General features: G+C 51.5%; 1 protein-coding gene across 1 annotated transcript; it reads right to left on the reverse strand.

Moving 5' to 3' along the window:
* Positions 1-472: 472 nt before the first annotated feature.
* On the reverse strand, positions 473-14,341 carry LOC135003759 (mucin-19-like; the record flags this gene model as incomplete). The annotated part of the gene is made up of 4 exons (XM_063951759.1): positions 473-6,807; positions 6,991-11,511; positions 11,668-13,473; positions 13,894-14,341. Coding segments are annotated over 4 exons (13,110 nt in total), but the record flags the coding sequence as incomplete, so codon positions are not given.
* Between the last annotated feature and the right edge of the window lie 296 nt (positions 14,342-14,637).

Genomic DNA, 14,637 nt, shown 5'->3' on the forward strand with positions numbered 1-14,637 from the left:
AATCCTACAGTAATACCAGATTTGTTACTCTCTGTATAAATTGCCTTATACTATTGCTTTACATTTATTTTACCAAAATGTCTAATGCTATAAAGTACATTCGACCAAAACCATGAAAAAAAAAGGATGCTATTAAAATGGACATTTATTCCATATATAATATTCATAAAACTTTGGCCAGGATGTAATGAAGTCCGAGGTTGGCGGTCGTGTGGGATGCCAGCCAAACTCGGACATTTTTTTTTAAAGCAGCATTCATGTACTAGGCATGGTTTAACATTGTTTAGGATTTTAGAATACCTTTACTACATCATACAATAACCTACTGTACACTCCAAAAGTATGTCAACAGTATCTTTAATGAAACAAGAAAAAAGCAGTTACCTTGAATCTACCCTTTTAAAAGGAAAACTATTACATTCTGCTAAACTTCCACCTGTTTAAGCTGTCAAAAACAATAATAGTAATTGAGTTAGTAATGAGTGCAACCTTTTGGCGATCCATCAGAACCCAGGACAATAATTTCCTCAGTAGTAATTGTTGTTTTGGCGAAAGTTGATGTAAAGTTGGAGCAAGTCTTTCTAACATTGGCAGATGTTTCTGTTACTGTGTTGATCTTAGCTGGTTTACTGCAGTAGGCATCAGGATAAAACTTTTCTGTGTTTGGACTTGTGGTTTCAGTTGTTGTAATCAGAGTATCTGTTTGGTTAATAAAAGATTCCAAACCTCCAACATTAATTAGGAGTGTAGTAGGAAAGACAGAGTTTGTAGTTTTAATGTATATTTCATTAGCACTGATGGTTTTCATTTCAAAATTAATAGTATAGGTTTCATTTATTTCTAAGCTTTTTACCTCTTTATTGTTTATTAATTGTGATAAAATGCGGACACTTAATATACTACTACTTCGTACTGCTGTGATGGTTATGTTCTCTTCAGTATAGATTTGTGTTGGTATCACAACCTCTTGTGTACTTGTGTTAGTAAACTGTGTATTTGTGTTATAAGATGAAGAGGTTGTAATTTCTGTTGGAACTGTGGTTGTTACAGGAGCAGCGTTAATTGGTGCAACTGAAAATTTGCTGATGAAGGCTGCAGTAGTGGTGGTTGTGATGGCTGAAGTGGCACTGATGGTGGATGGAGCAACAGTTGTGGTTGTTAAAGTACTACTGCTGGGAATGCTGGTTGGAGTGGAAGTGCTAATGGAAGTAGCAGTTGTGGTTAATGGAACAGCAGTGCTGGTGTATAGAGTTGTGGTAATCGTTGTTGGAGAAGTAGTGCTGAAAGATGGAGCAGTGGTGGAAATTAGGGCTGCAGTGCTGGTGGTGGATATTGGAGAAGTAGTGGTTGGAGCAGTAGTACTTGTGGAAGGAGCAGTTGTAAATGCTGTGGTGGTTATCAGTGGAGCAGTGGTGGTGGTGATTGGGGCTGTAGTGCTGGAGGTGAATGGAGCAGAGGTTGTGGTAGGAGCAGTAGTACTTCTGGAAGGAGCCGGCGTTTCTGTAGTGGTTATCAGTGGAGCAGTGCTTGTGGTGATTGGGGCTATAGTGCTGAAGGTGGTTGGAGCAGCTGTTGTGGTAGGAGCAGTAGTGCTTGTGGAAGGAGCAGTCGTCGTTTCTGTGGTGGTGATAGGCACTGTAGTGATGGAGCTGGTTGGAGCAGCTGTTGTGGTAGGAGCAGTAGTGCTTGTGGAAAGAGCATTCGTTGTTGCTGTTGTGGTTATCAGTGGAGTAGTGGTAGTGGTGATTGGGGCTGCAGTACTGGTTGTGGTTTCTGGAGAAGTAGTGGTTGGAGCAGCTGTGGTGGTAGGAGCAGTAGTCGTTGCTGTTGTGGTTATCAGTGGAGCAGTGGTGGTGGGGATTGGGGCTGTAGTGCTGGAGGTGGTTGGAGCAGAGGTTGTGGTAAGAGCAGTAGTGCTTGCGGAAGGCGCAGTCGTCGTTTCTGTAGTGGTTATCAGTGGAGCAGTGGTGGTGGTAATTGGGGCTGCAGTACTGGTTGTGGTTTCCGGAGAAGTAGTGGTTGGAGAAGCTGTGGTGGTAGGAGCAGTAGTAATTGTGGAAGGAGCAGTAGTCGTTGCTGTTGTGGTTATCAGTGGAGCAGTGGTGGTGGAAATTGGGGCTATAGTGCTGGAGCTGGTTGGAGCAGCTGTGGTGGTAGGAGCAGTAGTGCCTGTGGAAGGAGCAGTCGTTGTTGCTGTGGTGGTTATCAGTGCAGCAGTGGTGGTGGTGATTAGTTCTGGATTGGTGGTGGTGGTTTTTGAAGTAGTGGATGGAGCAGCTGTGGTGGTAGGAGCAGTAGTGCTTATGGAAGGAGCAGTTGTCGTTTCTGTGGTGGTTATCAGTGCAGCAGTGGTGGTGGTGATTAGGGCTAGATTGGTGGTGATGGTGGTTTCTGAAGTAGTGGTCTGAGCAGTTGTGGTGGTAGGAGCAGTAGTGCTTATGGAAGGAGCAATTGTTGTTTCTGTGGTAGTTATTAGTGGAGCAGTGGTGGTGGTCATTGGGGCTGTAGTGCTGGAGGTGGTTGGAGCAGCTGTTGTGGTAGGAGCAGTAGTGCTTGTGGAAGGAGCAGTCGTTGTTTCTGTGGTGGTTATATTTGGAGTAGTGGTAGTGGTTATAGGGGCTGTAGTGCTGGAGGTGGTTGGAGCAGCTGTTGTGGTAGGAGCAGTAGTGCTTGTGGAAAGAGCATTCGTTGTTGCGGTGGTGGTTATCAGTGGAGTATTGGTGGTAGTGATTAGGGCTGCAGTGCTGGTGGTGGTTTCTGGAGAAGTAGTGGATGGAGCAGCTGTGGTGGTAGCAGCAGTAGTACTTGTTGAAAGAGCAGTAGTCGTTGCTGTTGTGGTTACAGGTGGAGCATTGGTGGTGGTGGTTGGGGCTGTAGTGCTAGAGCTGGTTGGAGCAGCTGTTGTGGTAGGAACAGTAGTGCTAGTGGAAGGAGCAGTCGTTGTTGCTGTGGTGGTTATCAGTGCAGCAGTGGTGGTGGTGATTGGGGTTGCATTGTTAGTGGTGGTCTCTGAAGTAGTGGTCTGAGCAGTTGTGGTGGTAGGAGCAGTAGTGCTTATGGAAGGAGCAATTGTCATTTCTGTGGTAGTTATTAGTGGAGCAGTGGTGGTGGTGATTGGGGCTGTAGTGCTGGAGGTGGTTGGAGCAGCTGTTGTGGTAGAAGTAGTAGTGCTTAGGGAAGGAGCAGTAGTCGTTGCTGTTGTGGTTATCAGTGGAGCAGTGGTGGTGGTGATTAGGGCTGTCGTGCTGGAGGTGATTGGAGCAGCTGTTGTGGTAGGAGCAGTAGTGCTTGAGGAAAGAGCATTCGTTGTTGCTGTTGTGGTTATCAGTGGGGAAGTGGTGGTGGTGATTGGGGCTGCAGTACTGGTTGTGGTTTCTGGAGAAGTAGTGGTTGGGGCACCTGTGGTGGTAGGAGCAGTAGTACTTGTGGAAGGAGAAGTAGTTGTTGCTGTTGTGGTTATCAGTGGAGCAGTGGTGGTGGTGGTTGGGGCTGTAGTGCTGGAGGTGGTTGGAGCAGCTGTTGTAGTAGGAGCAGTAGTGCTTGTGGAAGGAGCAGTCGTTGTTGCTGTGGTGGTTATCAGTGCAGCAGTGGTAGTGGTGATTGGGGCTGCATTGGTGGTGGTGGTTTCTGATGTAGTGGTTGGAGCAGCTGTGGTGGTAGGAGCAGTAGTGCTTGTGGAAGTAGCAGTTGTCGTTTCTGAGGTGGTTATCAGTGGAGCAGTGGTGGTGGTGATTTGGGCTGTAGTGCTGGAGGTGGTTGGAGCAGCTGTTGTGGTAGGAGCAGTAGTACTTGTGGAAGGAGCAGTAGTTGTTGCTGTTGTGGTTATCAGTGGAGCAGTGGTGGTGGAAATTGGGGCTGTAGTGCTGGAGCTGGTTGGAGCAGCTGTTGTGGTAGGAGCAGTAGTGCTTGTGGAATGAGCATTTGTTGTTGCAGTTGTGGTAGTGATTAGGACTGCAGTGCTGGTGGTGGTTTCTGAAGTAGTGCTTATGGAAGGAGCAGTCGTTGTTTCTGTGGTGGTGATTGAGACTGTAGTGCTGGGGGTGGTTGGAACAGCTGTTGTGGTAGGAGCAATAGTGCTTGTGGAAAGAGCATTCGTTGTTGCTGTTGTGGTTATCAGTGGAGCAGTGGTTGTGGTGATTGGGACTGCATTGGTGGTGGTGGTTTCTGAAGAAGTAGTGGTTGGAGCAGCTGTGGTGGTAGGAGCAGTAGTGCTTGTGGAAGGAGAAGTAGTCGTTGCTGTTGTGGTTATCAGTGGAGCAGTGGTGGTGGTTGGGGATTTAGTGCTGGAGGTGGTTGGAGCAGCTGATGTAGTAGGAGCAGTAGTGCTTGTGGAAAGAGCATTCATTGTTGCTGTGGTGGTTATCAGTGGAGTAGTGGTGGTGGTGATTGGTGCTGCAGTACTGGTTGTGGTTTCTGGAGAAGTAGTGGTCGGAGCAGCTGTGGTGGTAGGAGCAGTAGTGCTTGTGGAAGAAGCAGTCGTTGTTGCTGTGGTGGTTATCAGTGCAGCAGTGGTGGTGGTGATTGGGGCTGCATTGGTGGTGGTGGTTTCTGAAGTAGAGGTTGGAGCAGCTGTGGTGGTAGGAGCAGTAGTGCTTATGGAAGGAGCAGTTGTCGTTTCTGTGGTGGTTATCAGTGGAGCAGTGGTGGTGGTGATTGGGGCTGTAGGGCTGGAGGTGGTTGGAGCAGCTGTTGTGGTAGGAGCAGTAGTGCTTGTGGAAGGAGCAGTCGTTGTTTCTGTGGTGGTGGTGATAGGGACTGTAGTGCTGGAGGTGGATGGAGCAGCTGTTGTGGTAGGAGCAGTAGTGCTTGTGGAAAGAGCATTCGTTGTTGCTGTTGTGGTTATCAGTGGAGTAGTGGTGGTGGTGATTGGGACTGCATTGGTGGTGGTGGTTTCTGGAGACGTAGTGGTTGGAGCAGCTGTGGTGGTAGGAGCAGTAGTGCTTGTGTAAGGAGCAGTCGTTGTTACTGTGGTGGTTATCAGTGGAGCAGTGGTGGTGATTGGGGCTGCATTGGTGGTGGTGGTTTCTGAAGTAGTGGTGGTTGGAGCAGCTGTGGTCGTAGGAGCAGTAGTGCTTGTGGAAGGAGCAGTCGTTGTTACTGTGGTGGTTATCAGTGGAGCAGTGGTGGTGGTGATTGGTGCTGTAGTGCTGGAGGTGGTTGGAGCAGCTGTTGTGGTAGGAGCAGTAGTGCTTGTGGAAAGAGCATTCGTTGTTGCTGTTGTGGTTATCAGTGGAGCAGTGGTTGTGGTAATTGGGACTGCATTGGTGGTGGTGGTTTCTGAAGAAGTAGTGGTGGGAGCAGCTGTGGTGGTAGGAGCAGTAGTGCTTGTGGAAGGAGCAGTAGTCGTTGCTGTTGTGGTTATCAGTGGAGCAGTGGTGGTGATTGGGGATGTAGTGCTGGAGGTGGTTGGAGCAGCTGTTGTAGTAGGAGCAGTAGTGCCTGTGGAAAGAACATTCGTTGTTGCTGTGGTGGTTATCAGTGGAGTAGTGGTGGTGGTGATTGGGACTGCATTGGTGGTGGTGGTTTCTGGAGACGTAGTGGTTGGAGCAGCTGTGGTGGTAGGAGCAGTAGTGCTTGTGGAAGGAGCAGTCGTTGTTGCTGTGGTGGTTATCAGTACAGCAGTGGTGGTGGTGATTGGGGCTGCATTGGTGGTGGTGATTTCTGAAGTAGTGGTTGGAGCAGCTGTGGTGGTAGGAGCAGTAGTGCTTATGGAAGGAGCAGTTGTCGTTTTTGTGGTGGTTATCAGTGGAGCAGTGGTGGTGGTGATTGGGGCTGTAGGGCTGGAGGTGGTTGGAGCAGCTGTTGTGGTAGGAGCAGTAGTGCTTGTGGAAGGAGCAGTCGTCGTTTCTGTGGTGGTGATAGGGACTGTAGTGCTGGAGGTGGTTGGAGCAGCTGTTGTGGTAGGAGCAGTAGTGCTCTTGGAAAGAGCATTCGTTGTTGCTGTTGTGGTTATCAGTGGAGTAGTGGTGGTGGTGATTGGGACTGCATTGGTGGTGGTGGTTTCTGGAGACGTAGTGGTTGGAGCAGCTGTGGTGGTAGGAGCAGTAGTGCTTGTGGAAGGAGCAGTCGTTGTTGCTGTGGTAGTTATCAGTGGAGCAGTGGTGGTGATGATTGGGGCTGCATTGGTGGTGGTGGTTTCTGAAGTAGTGGTAGTTGGAGCAGCTGTGCTCGTAGGAGCAGTAGTGCTTGTGGAAGGAGCAGTCATTGTTGCTGTGGTGGTAATCAGTGGAGCAGTGGTGATGGTGATTGGGGCTGTAGGGCTGGAGGTGGTTGGAGCAGCTGTTGTGGTAGGAGCAGTAGTGCTTGTAGAAGGAGCAGTCGTCGTTTCTGTGGTGGTGATAGGGACTGTAGTGCTGGAGGTGGTTGGAGCAGCTGTTGTGGTAGGAGCAGTAGTGCTTGTGGAAAGAGCATTCGTTGTTGCTGTTGTGGTTATCAGTGGAGTAGTGGTGGTGGTGATTGGGACTGCATTGGTGGTGGTGGTTTCTGGAGACGTAGTGGTTGGAGCAGCTGTGGTGGTAGGAGCAGTAGTGCTTGTGGAAGGAGCAGTCGTTGTTGCTCTGGTGGTTATCAGTGGAGCAGTGGTGGTGGTAATTGGGGCTGTAGTGCTGGAGGTGGTTGGAGCAGCTGTTGTGGTAGGAGCAGTAGTGCTTGTGGAAAGAGCATTCGTTGTTGCTGTTGTGGTTATCAGTGGAGTAGTGGTGGTGGTGATTGGGACTGCATTGGTGGTGGTGGTTTCTGGAGACGTAGTGGTTGGAGCAGCTGTTGTGGTAGGAGCAGTAGTGCTTGTCGAAGGAGCAGTCGTTGTTGCTGTGGTGGTTATCAGTGCAGCAGTGGTGGTGGTGATTGGGGCTGCATTGGTGGTGGTGGTTTCTGAAGTAGTGGTTGGAGCAGCTGTGGTGGTAGGAGCAGTAGTGCTTATGGAAGGAGCAGTTGTCGTTTCTGTGGTGGTTATCAGTGGAGCAGTGGTGGTGGTGATTGGGGCTGTAGGGCTGTAGGTGGTTGGAGTAGCTGTTGTGGTAGGAGCAGTAGTGCTTGTGGAAGGAGCAGTCGTCGTTTCTGTGGTGGTGATAGGGACTGTAGTGCTGGAGGTGATTGGAGCAGCTGTTGTAGTAGGAGCAGGAGTGCTTGTGGAAAGAGCATTCGTTGTTGCTGTGGTGGTTATCAGTGGAGTAGTGGTGGTGGTGATTGGGGCTGCAGTACTGGTTGTGGTTTCTGGAGAAGTAGTGGTCGGAGCAGCTGTGGTGGTAGGAGCAGTAGTGCTTGTGGAAGGAGCAGTCGTTGTTGCTGTGGTGGTTATCAGTGCAGCAGTGGTGGTGGTGATTGGGGCTGCATTGGTGGTGGTGGTTTCTGAAGTAGTGGTTGGAGCAGCTGTGGTGGTAGGAGCAGTAGTGCTTATGGAAGGAGCAGTTGTCGTTTCTGTGGTGGTTATCAGTGGAGCAGTGGTGGTGGTGATTGGGGCTGTAGGGCTGGAGGTGGTTGGAGCAGCTGTTGTGGTAGGAGCAGTAGTGCTTGTGGAAGGAGCAGTCGTCGTTTCTGTGGTGGTGGTAGGGACTGTAGTGCTGGAGGTGGTTGGAGCAGCTGTTGTGGTAGGAGCAGTAGTGCTTGTGGAAAGAGCATTCGTTGTTGCTGTTGTGGTTATCAGTGGAGTAGTGGTGGTGGTGATTGGGACTGCATTGGTGGTGGTGGTTTCTGGAGACGTAGTGGTTGGAGCAGCTCTGGTGGTAGGAGCAGTAGTGCTTGTGGAAGGAGCAGTCGTTGTTGCTGTGGTGGTTATCAGTGGAGCAGTGGTGGTGATGATTGGGGCTGCATTGGTGGTGGTGGTATCTGAAGTATTGGTGGTTGGAGCAGCTGTGGTTGTAGGAGCAGTAGTGCTTGTGGAAGGAGCAGTCATTGTTGCTGTGGTGGTTATCAGTGGAGCAGTGGTGGTGGTGATTGGGGCTGTAGTGCTGGAGGTGGTTGGAGCAGCTGTTGTGGTAGGAGCAGTAGTGCTTGTGGAAAGAGCATTCGTTGTTGCTGTTGTCGTTATCAGTGGAGCAGTGGTTGTGGTAATTGGGACTGCATTGGTGGTGGTGGTTTCTGAAGAAGTAGTGGTTGGAGCAGCTGTGGTGGTAGGAGCATTAGTGCTTGTGGAAGGAGCAGTAGTCGTTGCTGTTGTGGTTATCAGTGGAGCAGTGGTGGTGGTTGGGGATGTAGTGCTGGAGGTGGTTGGAGCAGCTGTTGTGGTAGGAGCAGTAGTGCTTGTGGAAGGAGCAGTCGTCGTTTCTGTGGTGGTGGTGGTAGGGACTGTAGTGCTGGAGGTGGTTGGAGCAGCTGTTGTGGTAGGAGCAGTAGTGCTTGTGGAAAGAGCATTCGTTGTTGCTGTTGTGGTTATCAGTGGAGTAGTGGTGGTGGTGATTGGGGCTGCAGTACTGGTTGTGGTTTCTGGAGAAGTAGTGGTCGGAGCAGCTGTGGTGGTAGGAGCAGTAGTGCTTGTGGAAGGAGCAGTCGTTGTTGCTGTGGTGGTTATCAGTGCAGCAGTGGTGGTGGTGATTGGGGCTGCATTGGTGGTGGTGGTTTCTGAAGTAGTGGTTGGAGCAGCTGTGGTGGTAGGAGCAGTAGTGCTTATGGAAGGAGCAGTTGTCGTTTCTGTGGTGGTTATCAGTGGAGCAGTGGTGGTGGTGATTGGGGCTGTAGGGCTGGAGGTGGTTGGAGCAGCTGTTGTGGTAGGAGCAGTAGTGCTTGTGGAAGGAGCAGTCGTCGTTTCTGTGGTGGTGATAGGGACTGTAGTGCTGGAGGTGGTTGGAGCAGCTGTTGTGGTAGGAGCAGTAGTGCTTGTGGAAAGAGCATTCGTTGTTGCTGTTGTGGTTATCAGTGGAGTAGTGGTGGTGGTGATTGGGGCTGCAGTACTGGTTGTGGTTTCTGGAGAAGTAGTGGTCGGAGCAGCTGTGGTGGTAGGAGCAGTAGTGCTTGTGGAAGGAGCAGTCGTTGTTGCTGTGGTGGTTATCAGTGCAGCAGTGGTGGTGGTGATTGGGGCTGCATTGGTGGTGGTGGTTTCTGAAGTAGTGGTTGGAGCCGCTGTGGTGGTAGGAGCAGTAGTGCTTATGGAAGGAGCAGTTGTCGTTTCTTTGGTGGTTATCAGTGGAGCAGTGGTGGTGGTGATTGGGGCTGTAGGGCTGGAGGTGGTTGGAGCAGCTGTTGTCGTAGGAGCAGTAGTGCTTGTGGAAGGAGCAGTCGTTGTTGCTGTGGTGGTTATCAGTGGAGCAGTGGTGGTGATGATTGGGGCTGCATTGGTGGTGGTGGTTTCTGAAGTAGTGGTGGTTGGAGCAGCTGTGGTCGTAGGAGCAGTAGTGCTTATGGAAGGAGCAGTCGTTGTTGCTGTGGTGGTTATCAGTGGAGCAGTGGTGGTGGTGATTGGGGCTGCATTGGTGGTGGTGGTTTCTGAAGTAGTGGTTGGAGCAGCTGTGGTGGTAGGAGCAGTAGTGCTTATGGAAGGAGCAGTTGTCGTTTCTGTGGTGGTTATCAGTGGAGCAGTGGTGGTGGTGATTGGGGCTGTAGGGCTGGAGGTGGTTGGAGCAGCTGTTGTGGTAGGAGCAGTAGTGCTTGTGGAAGGAGCAGTCGTCATTTCTGTGGTGGTGATAGGGACTGTAGTGCTGGAGGTGGTTGGAGCAGCTGTTGTGGTAGGAGCAGTAGTGCTTGTGGAAAGAGCATTCGTTGTTGCTGTTGTGGTTATCAGTGGAGTAGTGGTGGTGGTGATTGGGACTGCATTGGTGGTGGTGGTTTCTGGAGACGTAGTGGTTGGAGCAGCTGTGGTGGTAGGAGCAGTAGTGCTTGTGGAAGGAGCAGTCGTTGTTGCTGTGGTGGTTATCAGTGGAGCAGTGGTGGTGATGATTGGGGCTGCATTGGTGGTGGTGGTTTCTGAAGTAGTGGTGGTTGGAGCAGCTGTGGTCGTAGGAGCAGTAGTGCTTGTGGAAGGAGCAGTCGTTGTTGCTGTGGTGGTTATCAGTGGAGTAGTGGTGGTGGTGATTGGGACTGCATTGGTGGTGGTGGTTTCTGGAGACGTAGTGCTTGGAGCAGCTGTGGTGGTAGGAGCAGTAGTGCTTGTGGAAGGAGCAGTCGTTGTTGCTGTGGTGGTTATCAGTGGAGCAGTGGTGGTGGTGATTGGGGCTGTAGTGCTGGAGGTGGTTGGAGCAGCTGTTGTGGTAGGAGCAGTAGTGCTTGTGGAAAGAGCATTCGTTGTTGCTGTTGTGGTTATCAGTGGAGTAGTGGTGGTGGTGATTGGGACTGCATTGGTGGTGGTGGTTTCTGGAGACTTAGTGGTTGGAGCAGCTGTGGTGGAAGGAGCAGTAGTGCTTGTGGAAGGAGCTGTCGTTGTTGCTGTGGTGGTTATCAGTGCAGCAGTGGTGGTGGTGATTGGGGCTGCATTGGTGGTGGTGGTTTCTGAAGTAGTGGTTGGAGCAGCTGTGGTGGTAGGAGCAGTAGTGCTTATGGAAGGAGCAGTTGTCGTTTTTGTGGTGGTTATCAGTGGAGCAGTGGTGGTGGTGATTGGGGCTGTAGGGCTGGAGGTGGTTGGAGCAGCTGTTGTGGTAGGAGCAGTAGTGCTTGTGGAAGGAGCAGTCGTCGTTTCTGTGGTGGTGATAGGGACTGTAGTGCTGGAGGTGGTTGGAGCAGCTGTTGTGGTAAGAGCAGTAGTGCTTGTGGAAAGAGCATTCGTTGTTGCTGTTGTGGTTATCAGTGGAGTAGTGGTGGTGGTGATTGGGACTGCATTGGTGGTGGTGGTTTCTGGAGACGTGGTGGTAGGAGCAGTAGTGCTTGTGGAAGGAGCAATCGTTGTTGCTGTGGTGGTTATCAGTGGAGCAGTGGTGGTGATGATTGGGGCTGCATTGGTGGTGGTGGTTTCTGAAGTAGTGGTGGTTGGAGCAGCTGTGGTCGTAGGAGCAGTAGTGCTTGTGGAAGGAGCAGTCGTTGTTGCTGTGGTGGTTATCAGTGGAGCAGTGGTGGTGATGATTGGGGCTGCATTGGTGGTGGTGGTTTCTGAAGTAGTGGTGGTTGGAGCAGCTGTGGTCGTAGGAGCAGTAGTGCTTGTGGAAGGAGCAGCCGTTGTTGCTGTGGTGGTTATCAGTGGAGCAGTGGTGGTGGTGATTGGGGCTGCATTGGTGGTGGTGGTTTCTGAAGTAGTGGTTGGAGCAGCTGTGGTGGTAGGAGCAGTAGTGCTTATGGAAGGAGCAGTTGTCGTTTCTGTGGTGGTTATCAGTGGAGCAGTGGTGGTGGTGATTGGGGCTGTAGGGCTGGAGGTGGTTGGAGCAGCTGTTGTGTTAGGAGCAGTAGTGCTTGTGGAAGGAGCAGTCGTCGTTTCTGTGGTGGTGATAGGGACTGTAGTGCTGGAGGTGGTTGGAGCAGCAGTTGTGGTAGTTGCAGTAGTGCTTGTGGAAAGAGCATTCGTTGTTGCTGTTGTGGTTATCAGTGGAGTAGTGGTGGTGGTGATTGGGGCTGCAGTACTGGTTGTGGTTTCTGGAGAAGTAGTGGTCGGAGCAGCTGTGGTGGTAGGAGCAGTAGTGCTTGTGGAAGGAGCAGTCGTTGTTGCTGTGGTGGTTATCAGTGCAGCAGTGGTGGTGGTGATTGGGGCTGCATTGGTGGTGGTGGTTTCTGAAGTAGTGGTTGGAGCAGCTGTGGTGGTAGGAGCAGTAGTGCTTATGGAAGGAGCAGTTGTCGTTTCTGTGGTGGTTATCAGTGGAGCAGTGGTGGTGGTGATTGGGGCTGTAGGGCTGGAGGTGGTTGGAGCAGCTGTTGTGGTAGGAGCAGTAGTGCTTGTGGAAGGAGCAGTCGTCGTTTCTGTGGTGGTGATAGGGACTGTAGTGCTGGAGGTGGTTGGAGCAGCTGTTGTGGTTGGAGCAGTAGTGCTTGTGGAAGGAGCAGTCGTCGTTTCTGTGGTGTTGATAGGGACTGTAGTGCTGGAGGTGGTTGGAGCAGCTGTTGTGGTAGGAGCAGTAGTGCTTGTGGAAAGAGCATTCGTTGTTGCTGTTGTGGTTATCAGTGGAGTAGTGGTGGTGGTGATTGGGACTGCATTGGTGGTGGTGGTTTCTGGAGACGTAGTGGTTGGAGCAGCTGTGGTGGTAGGAGCAGTAGTGCTTGTGGAAGGAGCAGTCGTTGTTGCTGTGGTGGTTATCAGTGGAGCAGTGGTGGTGATGATTGGGGCTGCATTGGTGGTGGTGGTTTCTGAAGTAGTGGTGGTTGGAGCAGCTGTGGTCGTAGGAGCAGTAGTGCTTGTGGAAGGAGCAGTCGTTGTTGCTGTGGTGGTTATCAGTGGAGTAGTGGTGGTGGTGATTGGGACTGCATTGGTGGTGGTGGTTTCTGGAGACGTAGTGCTTGGAGCAGCTGTGGTGGTAGGAGCAGTAGTGCTTATGGAAGGAGCAGTTGTCGTTTTTGTGGTGGTTATCAGTGGAGCAGTGGTGGTGGTGATTGGGGCTGTAGGGCTGTAGGTGGTTGGAGCAGCTGTTGTGGTAGGAGCAGTAGTGCTTGTGGATGGAGCAGTCGTCGTTTCTGTGGTGGTGATAGGGACTGTAGTGCTGGAGGTGGTTGGAGCAGCTGTTGTGGTAAGAGCAGTAGTGCTTGTGGAAAGAGCATTCGTTGTTGCTGTTGTGGTTATCAGTGGAGTAGTGGTGGTGGTGATTGGGACTGCATTGGTGGTGGTGGTTTCTGGAGACGTGGTGGTAGGAGCAGTAGTGCTTGTGGAAGGAGCAGTCGTTGTTGCTGTGGTGGTTATCAGTGGAGCAGTGGTGGTGATGATTGGGGCTGCATTGGTGGTGGTGGTTTCTGAAGTAGTGGTGGTTGGAGCAGCTGTGGTCGTAGGAGCAGTAGTGCTTGTGGAAGGAGCAGTCGTTGTTGCTGTGGTGGTTATCAGTGGAGCAGTGGTGGTGATGATTGGGGCTGCATTGGTGGTGGTGGTTTCTGAAGTAGTGGTGGTTGGAGCAGCTGTGGTCGTAGGAGCAGTAGTGCTTGTGGAAGGAGCAGTCGTTGTTGCTGTGGTGGTTATCAGTGAAGCAGTGGTGGTGGTGATTGGGTCTGCATTGGTGGTGGTGGTTTCTGAAGTAGTGGTTGTAGCAGCTGTGGTGGTAGGAGCAGTAGTGCTTATGGAAGGAGCAGTTGTCGTTTCTGTGGTGGTTATCAGTGGAGCAGTGGTGGTGGTGATTGGGGCTGTAGGGCTGGAGGTGGTTGGAGCAGCTGTTGTGGTAGGAGCAGTAGTGCTTGTGGAAGGAGCAGTCGTCGTTTCTGTGGTGGTGATAGGGACTGTAGTGCTGGAGGTGGTTGGAGCAGCTGTTGTGGTAGGAGCAGTAGTGCTTGTGGAAAGAGCATTCGTTGTTGCTGTTGTGGTTATCAGTGGAGTAGTGGTGGTGGTGATTGGGGCTGCAGTACTGGTTGTGGTTTCTGGAGAAGTAGTGGTCGGAGCAGCTGTGGTGGTAGGAGCAGTAGTGCTTGTGGAAGGAGCAGTCGTTGTTGCTGTGGTGGTTATCAGTGCAGCAGTGGTGGTGGTGATTGGGGCTGCATTGGTGGTGGTGGTTTCTGAAGTAGTGGTTGGAGCAGCTGTGGTGGTAGGAGCAGTAGTGCTTATGGAAGGAGCAGTTGTCGTTTCTGTGGTGGTTATCAGTGGAGCAGTGGTGGTGGTGATTGGGGCTGTAGGGCTGGAGGTGGTTGGAGCAGCTGTTGTTGTAGGAGCAGTAGTGCTTGTGGAAGGAGCAGTCGTCGTTTCTGTGGTGGTGATAGGGACTGTAGTGCTGGAGGTGGTTGGAGCAGCTGTTGTGGTAGGAGCAGTAGTGCTTGTGGAAGGAGCAGTCGTCGTTTCTGTGGTGGTGATAGGGACTGTAGTGCTGGAGGTGGTTGGAGCAGCTGTTGTGGTAGGAGCAGTAGTGCTTGTGGAAAGAGCATTCGTTGTTGCTGTTGTGGTTATCAGTGGAGTAGTGGTGGTGGTGATTGGGACTGCATTGGTGGTGGTGGTTTCTGGAGACGTAGTGGTTGGAGCAGCTGTGGTGGTAGGAGCAGTAGTGCTTGTGGAAGGAGCAGTCGTTGTTGCTGTGGTGGTTATCAGTGGAGCAGTGGTGGTGATGATTGGGGCTGCATTGGTGGTGGTGGTTTCTGAAGTAGTGGTGGTTGGATCAGCTGTGGTCGTAGGAGCAGTAGTGCTTGTGGAAGGAGCAGTCGTTGTTGCTGTGGTGGTTATCAGTGGAGCAGTGGTGGTGATGATTGGGGCTGCATTGGTGGTGGTGGTTTCTGAAGTAGTGGTGGTTGGAGCAACTGTAGTCGTAGGAGCAGTAGTGCTTGTGGAAGGAGCAGTCGTTGTTGCTGTGGTGGTTATCAGTGGAGCAGTGGTGGTGGTGATTGGGGCTGCATTGGTGGTGGTGGTTTCTGAAGTAGTGGTTGGAGCAGCTGTGGTGGTAGGAGCAGTAGTGCTTATGGAAGGAGCAGTTGTCGTTTCTGTGGTGGTTATCAGTGGAGCAGTGGTGCTTGTGGAAGGAGCAGTCGTTGTTGCTGTGGTGGTTATCAGTGGAGCAGTGGTGGTGGTGATTGGGGCTGCATTGGTGCTGGTGGTTTCTGAAGTAGTGGTTGGAGCAGCTGTGGTGGTAGGAGCAGTAGTGCTTATGGAAGGAGCAGTTGTCGTTTCTGTGG

Source organism: Pseudophryne corroboree, chromosome 2 (genome assembly GCF_028390025.1).
Source record: "Pseudophryne corroboree isolate aPseCor3 chromosome 2, aPseCor3.hap2, whole genome shotgun sequence".
NCBI classification, from domain to species: domain Eukaryota; kingdom Metazoa; phylum Chordata; class Amphibia; order Anura; family Myobatrachidae; genus Pseudophryne; species Pseudophryne corroboree.